Below are 19,364 nucleotides of genomic sequence, written 5' to 3'. Positions count from 1 at the left end.
CAATTTTGTAGGGGGGTCAGATGGAATTTTAATTTTTATAGCCTATATCTTTATAATTTTTAAAGGATTAAATTGAATTTTTATAATTTTAGGGGGCCAAAGTACAATTTTACCTTTATTAATTTAAATTTAAAAAAAAAATCTCAATAGCCTAAGTAGCAATTTTACATTTTAGGAGGGCCGGGGCCCCTGCTAGCCCCCTAAATTCCCCCTGGTACCGCTTGCATCAATCGAAAGCTTTCACTCTTCTTCTTTTCTATAGTTCAACTTTTTTTTCACAAAACAACTTTGAACGTCACAAATAGACGAACCCAAATTCAAATAGCTTTATTCTCTAATCTTCATCACTTGTAGTTTACTAGTTGAACTTAAAAAAACCGTAACAACCTAGTGACTTAAATGTGGCTTAAATGAAAACTTTAGAATAGTTCAATGATCATTTTATAACTTTATGAAGCTAAGTGACTAAAACTAAATTTATTTATTGTTTAGTGACCTTTTAAGTGTAATTTACCCAAAAAGAGAGGGCAGTCTCGTGAATCCAGACTTTTTTCCCAATTTCATTATTTCCCACCCATTTCTAAATTACTTTTTCCCGCCCAAAAAATTAATTTTCCCCCTCCCTTTCTCTCCCCCTCATAAAAATCTAGGGTTTTCATTTTCTTCCAATTGCTTTTTTCAAAAAAAAAAAAGCTGAAAAATGCCTGGCCTTGGAAATCTTTCTCACTCTTCATCTCTCTCTCTCTCTCCTTGCCCTAATTTGAAGCTTCTTTCTGTTGACTCTGCCGATTCTATTGATGCTTTTGACTCTCCCACGCTCAAAACCCTACCCGTAAACTGTAAGTGGGACCAGAGATTGGTCCCAAAACGCGTGAACTGTAATGGGAATGGGATAAGGGTTTTGAAGAAGGTGAAGAAAGGGTCTAATGGTAAAGCTTTGCAGGATTATTTGAGGGATTGGGTTCATAGGAAGATGGAATCTGGTCTCCCCAAGTCCTGCTATTTTCTTCCGTTTCTCGTTGGGGCTAAGAGATTGGTATGTGTCTTTCTTCTTTGTTGGTTCTTTTGCTGTTTGGCGAAATAAGGTTTTTTTTTTAAAAATAATCAATCGGCGTACTGAAAATGGCAGAAAGTAATCTAAGTAAAAAATATTGAAGTTTGTAAAACGTGAAAATGTGTTACTGTACATGAAACAATTAATGTTAGAAGAAAATCTGCTTTTCTTGTATCTATCTTTTGTTGGCAATTCATTTACATGGGTCATGTTAAGTCCTTAGAATTTGTGTGAGATAAAATAGTTAGACAAGATGGTGGATAGGGATGTTAGGTTATTTTGAGAATGGATATCTGGCCTATTTGGTTTGATATTGTTTTGTTCGCACAAGCAAGTGTAGCCGCTCTAGAATTAATGTTTTTCTTTTTCCAATAATTTCTATGATATTGACTGCATGTTATGCTAATTTTCTGCCACGTTCATCCGTAGCATGGTCAAGAACTCCTTTTGATACGTTGTGTGTATTGTGAATTGGTGATGGAATGTGGCAAACAAGTGATTTAAAATGGTGTTGATGTGGCAAAATTAGGATTGATGTGGACCTTGATATTGAGTGTTGTGAGGTGAAAATAGTTTGGAGTAGGATACTTGAAAGAGGAAGTAAGGTATATGAAAAATGACATTGAGAGCAAATATGTGAGATAGGGAGATCTGTATTCAAGTTTTGTTTGCTGATGAGACCCATGCATTGTATATATACAGAATAGAGAGGAGGTGCTAGTTCATTATGCTTGATAGATGATAATGGTAAATCTAGAGGCAATTCACTGTTATTGCGAGTTTGTCATAGAAAGTTGAAAGAGTGTAATGTTTTGTCATAAAAGAGTGTAATCTTATAACATAGGTTGGAAACCTATTCTAGAAAAGAAAGAAATCAACTGAAATGAAATTGCAATCAAGAAACTTAAGCCTTAATTAGAGAAGAGAAATAATGGACTTTCCTAACATAAGTTCAGCCTACAAAGCATCCAAAATATGACTTGTGCAGATAGCGCCTATACTTTGCTGGACTTTTTCCCTTTGGATAGAGAATTAAAATTGTGTAAATATTTCTTGAGAGATTATAAATTCTTTTCTAATTTCCTGATATGTTGAGACTGTACTATTAAAGCCTCATTACAGACTCTTTGATATTAGTTGGTTTCTTCTTACTGGTGAAAGTGAACAATCTATTACTTTTCTGCCTTTGTACTGCTTTTTTTTTTGTATAAACAGGTTTTGGAGATCTGTAATCAATGGTAAAATTCAGTTTAGGAGGAACTAAATATGTGATCTTTGGTGTGCAAAGTAGGTGTTGTAGTTATCTTCTTTTGCCATTCAAGATTATTTATTTATTGTCTTGTCTTGTGGTTTTGTGTTCATGGGAACTTATATTTTTGTTTTTAATAAGCAGGTTGATATTTGACTATTTGCTTACTTCTGTCTATTCCTTCATTTTGAAAATTCACCTCAGGTTGAATGTCTTGATTGCCATAAGCTCATCTATCCTGGGGAAGAGGTCCTATGCTCAGTTCGTGGTTGTCAAGGAGTTTATCACAAAACATGTGCCGAAGAAAGTTTTAGGATGTCCAACCCAAAAAAATTCCAGTGTCCACAGCATGTAATTTCAGCATCTACTAATTTATTGTTAACATTCTTGATTTTCCTTGGTTAGTCATTTGCAAAGTAGAGAAGGAAAAAAGGGATGACAGACGGATATTCATAGATATGCATGCATACATACGTGTATTTGCAAATTATGATTTTCTTTTGCCTAGATAGGAATATTGGTAGATTTTTTTTTGATGTTTTAGTTTTTGGTTGTGTGCATTTACCTTCTTTACACCTGTCTTCTTATTGTTGTTTGATTAAAGCCTGCCTGGTCTCCACCCCCCTCCCCCCAGTTGTTCCCATGATGCTGGGAATGCTATACTGTAAACATAGTAACTACAGAAGGGTGACATGTTCTTTTTGAATAAGTACTTCCTCTATTTTGAGACAACCCTAAATTTCAAGATTTTACAATGTTAAAATCAATTTTCAGAAAAATTGACAGGAGGTCAAACTAGTGAGGCCTCCGGTTACCAGTTCAAAGGTTCATCCTAACCAGTGGATCCAGTTGGTTGCATTAAAATTTAAAACTAAAATGTTTAATAAGTAACTTTAATACCAAATAAGTATTAATATAGCAAAAAAATAATAAAAATATGTATTTTACTTAATGCTACAAATTTTAATATAAATTCAAAGGATTAAATCTCCCAATTCCGTCATACACAATAATCTTTTCTGAAACATGCTCATAATTATTGGTTGCAGTTTGCTTATATACTTGACATTTTCAATGAATAGGTATGCTTCGTTTGCAGACAGAGATTACAATGGCGATGTGTATGTTGTACAATGGCATCTCATGATAAGTGCTCCCCATGGCCGGATGCAGTGATTCATTTGAAGGACAAACCAGGGAGAGCAATTTGTTGGAGGCATCCAACTAATTGGCGACTAGATAAGAAGGTCAATTTCTTCTTTCCTTAATCAGATATGTCTTTTTTCTGACTTTTAGCGTTAGATTTTTTTCTCCTATTGGAAGGCTTCCTGCAAGTACCTTTGATAAGGCCTTTAGTGGATGGATTAGCATGCTAGTGGTTGAATTTCTTTTTCACACGTGCTACTTTTGTAATATGTAATATGGGATCTCTAAGTTATGTTTGATTAATATTTCTTGTTGCCTAAATCTATTTCAATGCCAGAATATCACTTTGGAATTTTGTTTCCAATGAACCTTTTATTAATTGAGTTGGAATTTAGTCATTCGTATGGGTGGAATATTTCAAACGTAAAAATATTTGGTTTATTAATCTTGGAAACTCAAAGTTGTATGGAAATTGAATTTGAGGGGAGGGATTCAATTTCATATTGATTAAAAATTATGTGTTTGAAAGTACTTCAGAACATGCCCTGTACGATTGAGTTTTAGCTTGCTCATGTTTAGCTCACCAGTTATAAGTGTGGTTTGGAGCCTGTTGCTTGACCATAGTCATCTTCAGTAGGCTACAGTGCATGCAAGATCTTGCACCTATTACTTTTTTCAAATTTGAGATGTGGAGATCCCTTGTTCCTTGTTGGAGTTTGAGCTTTTTGTGCTTGTGTGCTTGTATGCATGGTTACATTTGATATGTTTCATGCACTATAAAAGCTTCCAAATCTGGCCGAGTTAGCTATTAAAAGGATGCATGGATTTGTCTGCAGTTTAGTTGTCCTGACTTGCTAATTTAGTTTTAACTGTGTGATTGTGTTTTATCTTGAGGTTTATCTCTCCGTTCTTATTTTCTATTGATTAGGCTGGCTGACAGGACTTATATATTTATTGAATGAGCAGCATGCAGATCCAGCAACTGAAATACAGGTTAGGTTTTTTTTACCACAGTTTATCGGTGAAATTTCAATTTATATATTACAAACTTCTACTGTGGATGTTCATTGTTGTATAAATTTTTAGTATGTGCTTATGGAAAACAAGAAAATATTATGATATAAAATTTTCAAGTGACCAAACCAAAATGTTTTAGTAATCTGGCATTTGTCAGTTATTATTATCCGTCTTAAATTGGAGTGAGAGTGTATGTTGCCTTCTAGACTTCAATTATTAGACAAAATTTGAGGGCTATATTTACCTGGTACCTTTTTTCCCTTCTATACTTTGGATGGTCCTTGGAAATTCTTTTTGGCTTGTTGAGAACCTGAAGTCAATAAGGTATCCCAAAGAAAGTATAGAAAAAAAATATTTACCTGTTCATTTTCTTGTAAGTATATTACAGGCATTTTTTATTATTGTTTTTGTTGTTTGATAAATGATAATGACTAGTAAAGTAGTTTTTCAATGAGAAGCACTTTGAGATTAGCAAGATCAAGTTTATGATCTCTACCATGCTTACTCATCTGCTCTTTTTATTGGAAACTGTTTGGTATCACTTAATGATACTGTCAAATATGCTTCTTGGCTCCTGATTTAAGTAGCTAACTTTTTCCTGTCTTATATTTCAGGAAATTTTCTGTCAGTTGCCATTACCTTACATGGATGAGGAGTTCAAGCTTGACTTGACATGGAGAGATTTAATAGAGAATAAATTGGTGCCACCTCCTTATGTCCACATCAAACGCAGTATCCTATGCTTATCATTACTATATCAAACGAAATTTCAGGTCTATATGTTAAATGATTGCATGGCACGCTTGTATAGTTGGCTCTCTTATTCTAATACTAGCTTATAGATGGAAATGTTTTGAGAAATTACTTATTAGTATGAATATGTTTGAATTTGATTTTGTGTGCATAAATTTACCTTCATATTGCTTGTTCTGGAGAATAATTCGCATTCAGTTGAAACCTCAAATATAGAAAGAATTAAATGACCAAAGATTTAAGATTTTGCAAGTTGTGTAATGAACTTTAGTTGCCAGAAATCTGTCAAAGTCTGCGATATTTAGTTGTTCAAAGGTGCCACTCCTTTGTTTATTTATGCATTGACGATGATGTATGCTTGATTATCATTACACCCAAAAATAATAGAATTAGAGAAAGAAACCTTTCTGACAATAGTATTTTATTACAAAAATAATAATATCTGCTGTGCTGAGTATTCCAACAAGTGGAGAGATAGTCAAGATTTCTAGTGTAATATTTTTGGTATTCTAGTATACTTTGTGCAATCATCTTTATTAAACTGATGCCATAATTATTTAAATGTAAATATTACTTTTGTAGTTTAAGTTCTTCAATTTTCCAATATTATATAATTTTCTTAAATTTTTAGATATAACAAACTTAGACATGCAAATCTATGTACATATATATACTATTTTCCTTCAAATATGTTTGCATGTAAATAACTAGGGACATCTTAAAACTGAATAAGAAAAAAAAAAGTTTTTAATTTGTCGAATAGGAATTCAGCAATACATGACACTGCCTGATGTTAAAATGTATCTTATCTTTTGAGGTTTTGAATGACATTTCCAATTTGGCAAATGAAAATTTTGTTTCATTATAATTGTTCTTGTTTACATTTTGTTTGACCTGCCTTAATTGGAGCTAGATGTTTACCTAGTGAAGAAGAAGCGTGATGATGTTGTTGATGATATTGGATGTACAAGTTGCAGTTCCACATGCTCTGAGGATTGTGTATGCAGGTATTTATTATTTGTCATTCAAGTTTATATTGATTTAGACGGGTATAGTAAGTGGTGGTACACGAGTATTAAATGAAGTGCTCTTCCTCCCCCTTCTGAGCTGCCTTTTTCTAAAATATTAACATGCAAGGTTCCTTATACCTGATAAGTTGTTTTTTTTCCAATAGAAATTTTAAATAACAAAACTTGATTTATTTTACCTTGTTAGATATCATTTGAAGGCTCCAGTTGGCAGTATTATGGCAAGCAATTTTGCTAATAATTCTTTTTTATTTTCTTATCAGCCGTTTATTATGATTTATTGATAATAAGTTCTAACATGCTCGTGTGCCATATGCCAGAGTTCAATGCATAAGCTGCTCAAAGGCTTGCCGCTGTCCTGAATCTTGCACCAACAGACCATTTAGCAAGGAGAAAAAGATTAGAATTGTCAAGGTGACGATTGTTTGTTTGCATAGATTGAATTTGTTATCTTTATCTCAAATGGTCTGTGTATGCACAGATGACATTTAGTGTTGGTTTTTAGACCATTCTTGAGAAATAAATTGCTTGCAGAATTCTCATCTAGATAAATGCTTATTTTCCTTTCAGACTGAACTTTGTGGTTGGGGAGTAGAGGCAGCTGAACCTATTAAAAAAGGAGATTTTGTAATTGAGTATATTGGGGAAGGTAGTTTCACTTTTCGACTTCAGTTTTTTTCGGTATATCTAAATGCAGTTTTATTCTTTACTCTCCGTTCTTTTTGTTGCAAATATTATTGTCAACTTATAGTTACGAAAAATAAAAATAAAAATCCTGCAATCAAACATCCCTGAAAAGTTCTCTAATACAGTAAGCATGGATTTATCTGTCACCAGAGAGGTCTAGTCTTTGTATAAAGTACAGCATATCTCTAGCTTGTCCTTATTCTGGAAGCATACGAAAAGTATCAATCCAAGAGATATGAATCATGCATTGAATTGGAAGATGCCCTGTCCTCCTAGAGATTTAAATTCATAATTTTAGTAAACATTCCAATCTCTACTCCACATAGTTATTGCTCACCATTCCATATGCCCAAGGATTTGTTTCTTATTCCTCACAAACACCAAATAACAGTTGACAGGACATGAAGTGTTAAAAGTCCCTCTGAAGGGGGTTTATTTCTTTTTCTATGTCTTCTGTAAATGAATTACAGTTAGGAATTAGTTAACAATCTTTTCATGATACAGTTCCACTTGTACTTGTGAATCATGGATAGATATGCTCATATGCTAGCCTGTTAAACTCTCTTGATGTTTTGATGACAAAGATCGTTACACATGTGATAGATGTATCTTTAGGACTGATGCTCTGGTCTCAAATCTAACAATTCAGTTGCAGGTATAGGCATATGTGCAATCAATTTGATAATTAGATATAATAACCGTGTTTTTTTTTATTACTTGCGAGTGTTTCAAGTTCTACCAAGACACATTCTTGCTCCAATTCCCTGAGTGCACTATGAAATTTCATCTGTATATTGAATATTAGCATGCTTTTTATTTATGCATGGCCTTCCTCAAAGTTTCATCTTTCATTTTATTTATATAAGAGTTGAATACTGATTAAATAACTATCTTCCTTTGCAGTTATTGATGATGCTCAATGTGAAAAGAGGCTTTGGGACATGAAACACAAAGGGGTGAAGAATTTTTACATGTGCGAAATTCGAAAAGATTTCACAATTGATGCAACTTTCAAAGGCAATACATCTCGTTTCCTAAATCACAGCTGTGATCCCAATTGTGTTTTGGAGAAGTGGTTGGTATTAATATATTGCTTTTTTATTTGTCGCTGTTAAATTTCTGTATAATGCTTATGGTTTCTTAAGATTGAAAAGCATCATATTATCAGTTAAGCTTTTTATTGAAATATGGCATGTTCATCTTCAATGAAACTCCAAATGCATGGCATCGTAAAAAATAATTTTTTTGCACTATTGGTTAGTTGATCTGTTATTTCAACCCCATTTACTTCTGGATATACTCTCTGATCATGTGTATGTGGCAATATTCTTTATGTGCTAAAACCAATGTAGTATAACCATCTTTGGTAACATTTGGTTTTAACCATATAAATTTTCCATCCCGTAAGGCAAGTTGAAGGGGAGACACGTGTTGGGGTGTTTGCTGCTCGTTCAATCAAAGTTGGTGAGCCACTGACATATGACTACAGGTATTCATGGTCGCAATACTGCTTGCACACCTGAAATTGCTGTTATTTTTGTGTTTTTATTAGTATATTCACAGCAATGATGATGCATGAATAGACTTGAATGTGGATATTTATGTTACATTCCTCAAAACTGACTTATTATTCTAATGTTTTGTTTTCTTTTTCTGTAAGTAAATGTTAGACAATTTTGATAGCTAAAAATATCTTGGCTATATCTGATTGTTGTTACCTTTTTCTATGTGGAATTGTTTCCAAGAAAATTGGTTAGTTTAATATATAGGCTTCATTTAATCCCTTTATGCTCTGCACTTGAGCTCTTGGTTGCTGTTCCATGTTTCAAAAAGCTATATCATTTGTACCCAAACTCCAGTCATAGATTCATGCAAATTGCTATTGCTTTAATGTCTAGAGAAACAAGTGAAATGTTTATGTCTGTGTGTGTATATATAATGAGAAATGTTACATGCATAGTTTGTGAAGCTGACTTGCCAGTGCATCCTGGAATCTGGGGTGGATCCCTCAGTCGTAACGATTTACATACTAAGCTTTGCTTCTGAAGGCGTGGAGTAGTTTGTTGTTAACCCCTTGTTTCAGCGATTAAGTCTAAATTATTTTGATCCTCGTTTGTGTTTTGCATTTGTAGATTTGTGCAATTTGGACCAGAAGTGAGGTGCCATTGTGGTGCATCCAATTGTCAAGGTTATCTTGGGACCAAACGAAAGATTGTTAAACTGGATCTATGCTGGGGGTCCAAACGCAGGAGAACTTCAACCGCCTGCTTAGCCATCATAACTGTATAGCTTTGTACCAGCTGCCTGTTTAGACATTTGGCTGCTTTTGTTGTATATTAAAATCTACCACCATGCCAGAGGGAAGAAAAAAGTAAATGAAAAAACTCAGATCAGTGAGATCAGTGAGTCAAAGGTTGAACATTCTCAAAAAAAAAATGTATCTTTTTGTTTCCACAAGCTGATTGTAGTTTCTAAAAGGCTTTGTTGTAATTCATGTTGAGATGGGGTTTGTGATTTACAGTGGATGTTGTTGTACACGGTTTGGCCGAGATAAAAAAAATGAAAATTGACTGTTTCAAGCATTCAACATTTTATCCTATTATTTTTCCAATTATTGCCAATTTTATCATATTTCATGTTTTCAAAATTAATTTGATACAGAGGTGTTCATGGGTTGGGTTGGGTTGGGTTTTAGTTGAGTTTATGCATGATTTTAATATTTTTTATGTTGTTTATTTATTAAATTTCTATAGTCATCTTAATATTTTTTAATGTCTATATTATAATAGTATATAATAGATTTAATTTTTGTGTTATAAATTACATAATATATAAAAATAACATAATATAAAATATTATTATTTAAAAATGGGTTGAGTTGAGAACATTGAATTCAACTCCTATTTTAAACAAGTTTAATTTTTGTTTAAGCCTATTTTTTAAACTTGATATTTTTGTTCAAACCCTCTTGCTTTTTGAGCGAGCCATCGAGTTTTGGCAGGTAGCTAAACCCATAAACAGATCTAATTCAATATAATTATGCATATGAAATTTTAATAATGGTTCAAATGTATGCATTTAAAGAAATAAATACACAAATTTATTTTCATATAATTATTTGTGTATGTAATATATAAACATAAAATAATATTATTAATAATTATGTTAACAATTTATGAAAATTTGAACAAATAAAAATTTTATATACAAAAATAAAATTTCCGAGAAAAATGAAATCCATACACGTAACGTTTTTACCAATATACGATGAATGTATTATAGGTGTGGGTAATTTAAACACAATTATGACACTTTTTATAAAAAAGAAAAATAAAACACAAGCATCACACATTATAAATAAGATATGAATCATGCCACGTTATAAATGAGATATGATGTAAATTTTGATTTCATGTAATAAAAACCTTGAATAGTATATTATACAAATTTGGGTAAATTATATAATTTGTCATTAAATTATGAGTAAATTTTTGTTTTAGTCACTTAATTAAAAAATTATAATTTGATCATTAAATTGTTCGAAAATTTTTGATTTAATTTATTGAATTATTTAAAAGTTTTTATTTAAGTCACTGGGTTGTTAGGTTTTTTTTTTAAAAAAAATCTGCAAATGAATTCCAAGTGACGATTCGACAATCAATACGGTAGATCAACAATTGAGATCCATTTTTAAAATGCAGTAATTTATATGTGAGGGTGTGAATCTGAGTTTGTGAAGCTGTAATTAACGATGACAAAACATTGAAGGTCCTATGATTACTAATAATACAATGCTTTACTATGCAATCTGATAAGTTAAGTCGAGTCATGGCATTAAAGGCACAGAATTTGATCCGTATTATAAGACTCAAACTGAAATTATTTTTTACCTTTTGTACCTACAACTCCCTCAAAGTTTTTTCATGTTAACAAGTTTTAAGATATCATTAGAGTGAAGTCTAGAAATGCTTTACAAGAAATAAAGGACTCATAATTATAAGATATTATTGTCAAAATCATGTTGTTAAAAACATTTCACATAAAAGACTAGTACATGTTGAAGTAAGCAACTAATCTCAAATGTTAGAAGTTTATGAAAGATTTAAGATAACATGATAAATAGTTCTTATAACTTTTATACTAAATTAATTTAAATTATGAAACAAATATAAAATATTGTGTAAAACGTAAATTGAGTTTTAGTAAAATTGATATAAACATTATTGTCAATGCAAGAGAACTTGAATTTAAATGCATTGAAACGTATTATCTTTTTATTTATGAGTATAATGAAAATATTAAAAAAATATCTAAAACTAAATTTCATATAAGGTAATTTTCAATAACCATAACCCATTAATCTTTTTAATGATTAAAACCCTAAACCCTATCTATATATCCAAGCTAACATGATGCTACAACTTTTACCAATGGGATAATACCCTAAACCCTAGCCCTCTTTTCTTCTTCTTTCTAAAGATCAAACGTGGTCAAATCCCAAAATGTATAATTATCACTATAATAACAAAAAGTAGAGGAAAATTAAAAACTAAAAAAAAAGGTGAAGAAATTAAAAGTGCCCTCATTTTTGCCACACAATGTGGTCTCATCATCACAAAATCATCCCTTTTTTTCTACTTTTTTTTTCTTTTAGTACTTTATTTGCTTTCTTTTCCTCAGTTGTCAGAGAAATTTAGCTTCCTTCTACCTTTATTTTCAAATATTTTATACTTAAAAACTGATAGCTGTCCAAGTTGGAACCATGAAAACAAAGCTACTTTTGTTTTGCAACAAGAGTGAAAAAAAATTCTCAGAATTTGCTCTTTCTTTTTTTCTGTCTTAATTTACACACTCACCATTGCTCTTTTTTTTTTTTTAACTTTTTAACATAAATTACTTTAGTAGTTACTAAACTATAAAAAATTATAATAATTATTCAATTATTCAAATTTTTCGTTTTTGGTCATTTAATTATTTTAGGCTTTTGGGTGTTTTAAGTTTTATGTTAGCTAATAGTAATAAAAAAAAAGTCAAAATTAAATAGTTGAGTGACAAAAAAAAACATATTTAAATGACTATTAATGTACTTTACACTTATTTAATTTAATTTAAGCAACATAATTTCTTTTTATAACACTAGTATGCTTGATTCTATTTTTTAAAGAAAATTTAAAAAGTTTACTTATTTAAAAATAAATTGTCTGTTTATAATCATAGAATAAGGGCATTGTTGTCATTACTTAAATATACAATGAGACTCTAACTTAATAAAACGAGTTAAAAAATGGGTAGATTGATTGCTAGAATTCAATAGATGGTTAAATTTGATGATCCTTAACTCAAAACATAAAGATTTGATTTTGTAAATTAAATATTTCAGGTTTGACATTAACCTGTAAGTGCTTACAAGATACTTAAAAAACAAGAATACAATCAACCTCCCTCCAAATTTTTTTGAAAATTTTACGTTACTTGTGTTTGTTTTGTTAAGTAATTTTAGTTTAGAATCTGCCTCAACATGACTATACATAACTTATTTTCGAAAAAGGAAAAGAATCAACTTTGAGATTTCATATCCGTTGTTTGTATGTTATACATATTATTATGATTATTAAAAAAGAATATTCATTTTTTTCCCCTCATCCCAAATTCTTAAGATTACTTGAAGCACTATATTAATGTTTATCGCTTAAAAATCTTTTAATTTCATCTTATAAATCTTTAATTTAACTGGTTGAGTTTTAGTTCGATCGAGGATTTGAGTGTGTTGAAATGTATTATCTTTTTGTTTATAGGTTGAGAAGGAGTTATGAGTAGTTCTAGCTAATTAAATTTTTAACTCGATTGGTATGGACATTTTTTGTACATTGAGCCATTAATTCTTATCAAATTTTTTACATATGCAGGACACAAAATTAATGGAAGCCTAGGTAAGAAGTTTCTAAAATTTAAATATTGCCGCCTGTCACCGTTTCTGACTTTCCCCATGGTAGGCCACCAACCCCAAAACATGAAACTTTTGGTCATATTAAGCATTTTTCCCTTTTTATATTCCATGTATCTTTTTTTTTCAATATTTATTACTAATATCAAAATTATGTTCATTAAAAGGTTATAGATAACAATTTTTTATAATTTTAAATTAAAAATAATTAGTAAAACAAGTGTGGTAGAGGTCAATTGAGTTTTAACTTGATTGCCATGGACATTATTTGTAATGTAGGAGGATGTTGGTTCAAGTAAGTTAAAATGTATTATCCTCCTATTTATGGGCTAAAGAGGGGCTATGAGTAGTTCTAGATATTGTGTCAAAAAGAGCAGATCAGAACCTATGATAAATTTGTTCAAAAAAGAGATAGATAGATTATATATATATATTTATTCAATAGAATTAGCTAGATTTAAAGTAAGATAGAAAAAAAGAGATTCAATGTTCGATAAAGCTTCTATAAAAACTTAAGAAACCCTAAAATCAATATTTTTACGATATCCATTTTTACAATATTCATTTCTTTAAAATTTTTTATTTTAAATTATGCTCCATAGGATTTAATGTCTTATTTAATGTTTAAAAACGGTTTTAATAACAAAAAGCATTATTAATGTAATATCAATAATTTAAAGATGTAATTAAAATATTTTAATATTTAAGATTGTTAGATGTAATTAACTAGTGTTTGTCATTATTCATAGTGCTACCTATCTATTACAAAAGGACTGATAAATAAGTTCCCCATTGTTCACATTATCACACAATCTCCCATCATTGTCTCCATGAACAAAGAAACTTTAAACAGATGAATACATATGTGATGCTAGTAGTACACTCTATAATTGTAACTCCTTTTTGTCTTTTTCCTTTATTTTATATTAAAACCGATGATATTTGATTCACTAATAATGTATAATTTTATACATATTATTACTGAATTGAATATAATTAAAAATTAAGTTTGATAAATTTAATTTTATAAATTTGTATGATTATCTGTTTAATTTATAGTTTATAAAATTATACGTTGTTAGTATTAGGGTGATCTTGGCCATCCAAAAATGGTAGATTTTTCATTTAATCCTTTAAATTTTTATAAAATTATATGTTAGTACAATAATAAAATTGTACTATGCTCTTGATAATTTATTATTCATCTTTGACCTCCTACAATAATTTTCTTGCTTCATCCCTGATTAGTATATCTCATATATATGTAGTTTCTGATTTGTTTTATTAGTTAATGTACTATACTTAAGTTATGAATTTAGTCTCTATACTTTAATTGAGTCATTATACTTTTCGAGTTTCAAATTTTTAGTCATAACCAATTGGTAACTATTAAATTCATTAAGTTAAATTTTAGCAATTCCAAAATTTTATGTGTCAAACATATTACCACATGTGTAATGTCATGTTAGCTTGCTATTTTCAGTATTACTAACAAAAAAAAACCAATAAATAGATTTAATAGCGTTGTTTTATATCAAAATTGAAATTTCAAACTTTAAAAAGTATATATGGGTTAAGAATGATCAAATTGACGAATATGAACTAAATTTACAACATTACTAATAGCAAAACCTAATCAAGAAAATTTAATTGTTACCGTTTGTGTTAAAACTAAAATTTTAAATTTCAAAAAATAAAAAAAAAGCTAAAGTTTTATTTTTTAAAAAAATTATGCATTTTTTAAAATAATAACTTATTATAAATTTTATTTTTTTAAGTTTTAAAAAGTATTCTTATATTTATAAAATATTTAGATTTTTTATTTTAAAGTAGCAAATTAGAAACTAAATCAACATTTAATCCCTTCTATATATTATATGAAAGATTTAGTAAATATAAAGTGCATGGACATGAATATGGATTCGATATTACTCAAATAGTTAGGGCTACAAGCCTACAACACCTTTCGATTTGAACTCGAGTTGTTGAATTATGTTCCTAAACAACAAATAGGTGTGGTTTAAGAGTATGATACGACACTCATTTGATACGGGTTAATTCTGTCGTTCATCCTTAATATTGTATTTAAAAAAAGGGTAAATTATATTATTAATGACTAAATTATGGGTAAGTTTTTGTTTTAGTCACTTAACTAAAAAAAGTTAAAATTTCGTCATTAAACTTTTCAAAATTATTTTTTTGGCCACTTAACTGTTAAATGACATTTTTTAGTTGTTGAATTTAGTGCCTAAACAAGAATAGGTGTGGCTTAGGGATATGATATGATACCCATTTGACACAAGTTCAAATTATGTGACCTTATTTCTCACCTTCAACATTGTATTAAGGAGGATAAATACGCATTAGTCACTAAATTATGGCAAGTTTTTATTTTGGTCACTTAACTAAAAAATGTTACCATTTAGTCACTAAACTTTTCGAAATTGTTTTTTTGTCACTCGACTGTTAAGTGGCACTTTTTAGTTGTTGAATTAAGTGCCTAAACAAGAAATAGATGTAACTTAGGTAGGGATATGATATGATACCCATTTGACATGAGTTCAAAGTTCATACCATGTGACCCTCGTCTCTCACCCTCAATATTGTATTAAAAAGGGATAAATATGTCATTAGTCACTAAACTATGGGTAATTTTTTACTTTGGCCCCTTAACTAAAAAAGTTACAAATTGGTCACTAAACTTTTTAAAATTATCCTTTTTGGTCACCCGAATGTTAAGTGTCACTTTTTAATTGTTGAATTAAAGGCCTAAACAAGAAATAGGTGTGGCTTAGGGATATGATAGATACGGGTTCAAACCATGTGGCCCCATTTCTCACCTTCAACATTGTATTAGAAAAGGATAAATTACGCTATTAACCACTAAATTAACTATGAGTAAATTTTCATTTTAATCCTTTAACTAACAAAATTACAATTATTAATTTTAATCACCCCTATTAAATATCACTTTTTTAATTGTTGAATTAAGTGCCTAAATAAGAAATAAATACGTTATAGAATATATGATATGAAGGCACTGATTTAACATGAATTAAAGTAGTAACATATGAAGAAAAAAAGACAAATTGGTGCGAAAATGATAAAAACCGAGTGGTTGGTCTAAATATGGTAAATAAAATCCATTCAATACATGTGGAAAGCAAGAAAGCAACTAAAGACAGACACAACAAAAGTAATTAAAAAACAAAAAAGAAGTAATTCACATCACATGACACTTTGTGTTAACATGGAATACGTGAATTTCGGGGCTTCCTTTTTCTTAGTCTACCTATCCCCCACCTTACACCCAAATGACCCATCAACCCTTTTCTTCTTTCCTCTCTCAGCACCATCAATTTTATTAACACTAAATCCTGCAAATACACACTATATCGAGTTTGTATATACACGAAACATCAAAGATTTATCTCTACACCACCAAACCCTCACCTTAGAATCTGATTCCTTAATGATTTTTTTGTGCATTTTTCCATTCCGATTCAGTAATCATCTGAATAGCCAATATAATTCCCCTTAATTTAACTTTAGTATTTTAAATTTTTTATTTAAGTCGCTAAATTATTTAAATTTTTTTATTTAAGTCATTGGGTTATTTGAATTTTTTTTTAGGTATAGCTAGCAAGCTTCAAGTGGCGATTTGACGATCGCTATGATAAATTAGTATCCATCAATTAGTAAAACAACATACCTTAGATCCAAGGTTAGTGTCGAAGATCGGAGAAGAAAGTTGTTTAGATTTTAGTTTCGTAGATTCGTGATGTTTAAAGTTGTTTTGTAAAAAAAAAAATGTAGAAGAGAAGGGAGAAGGAGAGCTTTTGATTGGTGTAGGTAGTACAAATAGAAAATGTCGTACAACAACGATTTTAATAGACCAGTGACTTAAGTGAAAACTTTTGAATAATTCAATTACCATTTTGTAACTTTTTGAAGTTGAATGACCAAAATATAAATTTACTAATAATTTAATGACATTTGATGCAATTTACCCTAAAAATTTTAATTAAAGATAGTAGTGTGGAACAATTGTGGATATAATTCATATATTTTTTTGCACACGAAGGAGGATAAAACCATAACTAGACTAGGCGAGATCAGGTCATTTCAGAGTAATCATCATGTAGCTTTTGAAGAATTTTATCCTGGGGTTGCATATAGCTATACATACCCAAAGGCCTTCAAATGCCGTTACTTTCAGTCCATCGCGCGGCTACTCGGTTACCCTCTCAAATAAATGTGTCACCCTAATCATCCAAGGACGTTGAATAATTTCTTTAGTAACTCGTAACACTGCTGAATGGTAGAACTCAACTGACTCATTTTGAATAAACTGAATTGCAATCATACTATCTATCTCAAGCATAATCTATTGAAGGCCTAGACTCGAAACAATTTGTAGTCCCTCCAGAGCTTCCCAAAGCTCAGCGTTAAGTGCAAAACAATAGCCAATATATTTAGAGAAATTAGAAATCCGCGTATATTTACTTTATAATAATTACTTTCTATAATAACATTTTATTATAATAATTAAATTTATTGTAAAATCGATTTTTGATATTTTATTTTTACTCTTTATAACATCAACACTCATAAAGCATGAAGTACACTCTTCACTAAATTAATTGTTTATAATAATCTCTTTTATTAAATTTTAATAAAATTAATTTGTTCTTAAGGAAATTAAAATAATAAATTTTTAGTCAACATATTATTTTAATAAAATATTTAAATATTATATAAACGGTTATAAAAAAGATTGACCCTATAAATTAGGGTTAATATACTATTCAAAATATATATTTGACTTCAAGATTCAATTTGACGTCTGAGTTTGGTTTTTATGTTCAGTTTAGTCTTTGAAGATTTTTTTTGTCATAAAGTATTTAAATTGGACTTTAACATTCAATTTGATACCAATTTATTAAGTTCCAGGTCACCAACATAATTTCATATTTTTTAGCATTATTTAATTAAACGATTATGATCTTTTTATTTTTATCTTTTAACCACAATCATTAATTTAAAAAGAATATCACAAAATAAGACTAAAATTAAAAAAAAATTAAATACCAAAAAAATATTCAAACTAAATATAAAATAACTAAAAACCCGATTCAGATTGAGGAAAGAGGGTGGGAGTAGGACGTAGGTGGGTTGTAGCTAATTAAAAAGGGTGTGTATAATAATCCATAAAATAAAAACAAAGGAATGTTAGGGGGGAGAGGCCACTGTGGGGGGAGGCGTGTAGCCGTAGGGTTTGTTTTTCGGTGGTCGTTTCGATAAATCACGCCTCGGCTTTGCTGCTGCCGGTTTGTTCTGACGCTGTCAGTATTTTATTATTAATAATAAACACCTAACAACAAAAAGGCACTGCTACTGCCCTATGATTTTTCAAGTTTTGAACGTTAAAAGAAGAGTTAATACACTTTTGGGTTTAAATTTCATAACTGTTCTAACATTAGGGTTTCATTTTTTTTTGAATAAAACAAAATCAAAATGGTTACATTAAAATACTAGAAATAAAAAATTTAGTTGTTTTATTTTAACATAAATATTGTAAATCTCCTTAGGAGCTTCCTAAAAAATATGCACTTTCACAATTTCATCAGCAATTTGATTATCTTTCTTAGAAATATATTTTAAAAATCACAAACTTTCATATTTTAATATATCTTTGATTCTTTTAACCAAGGTTAAATTTGAAACAGTCGATTGTTTAACAATTTCTAGACTATCCGTATGAATTAGCACTCACTCATATTTTCGTCTATTTAAAATAGTCAGCCCATCTAGAATGTCCCAAAGCTCGGGTTCAAATATTGAACAACTCCTAAATAATGATTATATCCTAGAATCTAATCCCCAACTTGATTTCGCAACAATCCCCTGACAGATGCAAATCCTTAAATTTTTTAGTCCGAGTCAATTTTAAAATTTTTTTTAAGTTAATCCTTAAATTTGACATTTGTTTTGCATCAGAGTCTGAATTTTTTTATAGATCCATATTAATCTCTGACATTTTCTTGATAATCCTAAAATTCACGTATCAATGTGGAAACAATTGTCAAGTTTAGGAACTAACTTGGATTAAAAAAAAAGTTCAAACCCAATATGAAAACAATTATATAGTTCAAAGACTAATTTAAGAAAAAAAAAACAGTCCCTTAAAAAATATTTAAGAAAATAAGAGGAAATGTGTATTCATATATTCATGCATACATAGAACAATATAATAATACATTAATTATTATTAATACAATATAATTTCAAACTTACACACCCACGCACGCACACACTTTTCACTACCACACAGGCGAACCGAACATCATTGGTACACTCACGATATAAAAGAAAAAAAATATTAAACATATATTTATAAAAATTATTAAACATATATTTATAAAAAATATTAAATAATTAAATTATAAGTAAAGTGATAAAGTATTTATAATTAAATTTTTATTA

At 29.7% G+C, this 19,364-nt stretch overlaps 1 protein-coding gene across 1 annotated transcript; it reads left to right on the top strand.

Annotated features, from left to right (window-relative positions):
* Positions 1-607: 607 nt before the first annotated feature.
* LOC107938600 (histone-lysine N-methyltransferase ASHR3) lies at positions 608-9,516 on the top strand. The gene is made up of 11 exons (XM_016871821.2): positions 608-1,036; positions 2,508-2,654; positions 3,386-3,550; positions 4,416-4,442; positions 5,081-5,198; positions 6,133-6,226; positions 6,568-6,661; positions 6,818-6,896; positions 7,838-8,009; positions 8,343-8,423; positions 9,067-9,516. Exons 1-11 carry the CDS (start codon positions 701-703, stop codon positions 9,221-9,223), a joined length of 1,470 nt encoding a protein of 489 aa, XP_016727310.1. The 5' UTR covers positions 608-700; the 3' UTR covers positions 9,224-9,516.
* Positions 9,517-19,364: the final 9,848 nt, after the last annotated feature.

The sequence above is a fragment of the Gossypium hirsutum genome, chromosome A13 (assembly GCF_007990345.1).
Source record: "Gossypium hirsutum isolate 1008001.06 chromosome A13, Gossypium_hirsutum_v2.1, whole genome shotgun sequence".
In the NCBI taxonomy this organism is placed as follows: domain Eukaryota; kingdom Viridiplantae; phylum Streptophyta; class Magnoliopsida; order Malvales; family Malvaceae; genus Gossypium; species Gossypium hirsutum.
The sequence above is the reverse complement of the archived record's forward strand: the minus strand, read 5'-3'. Positions and strand labels throughout refer to the sequence as shown.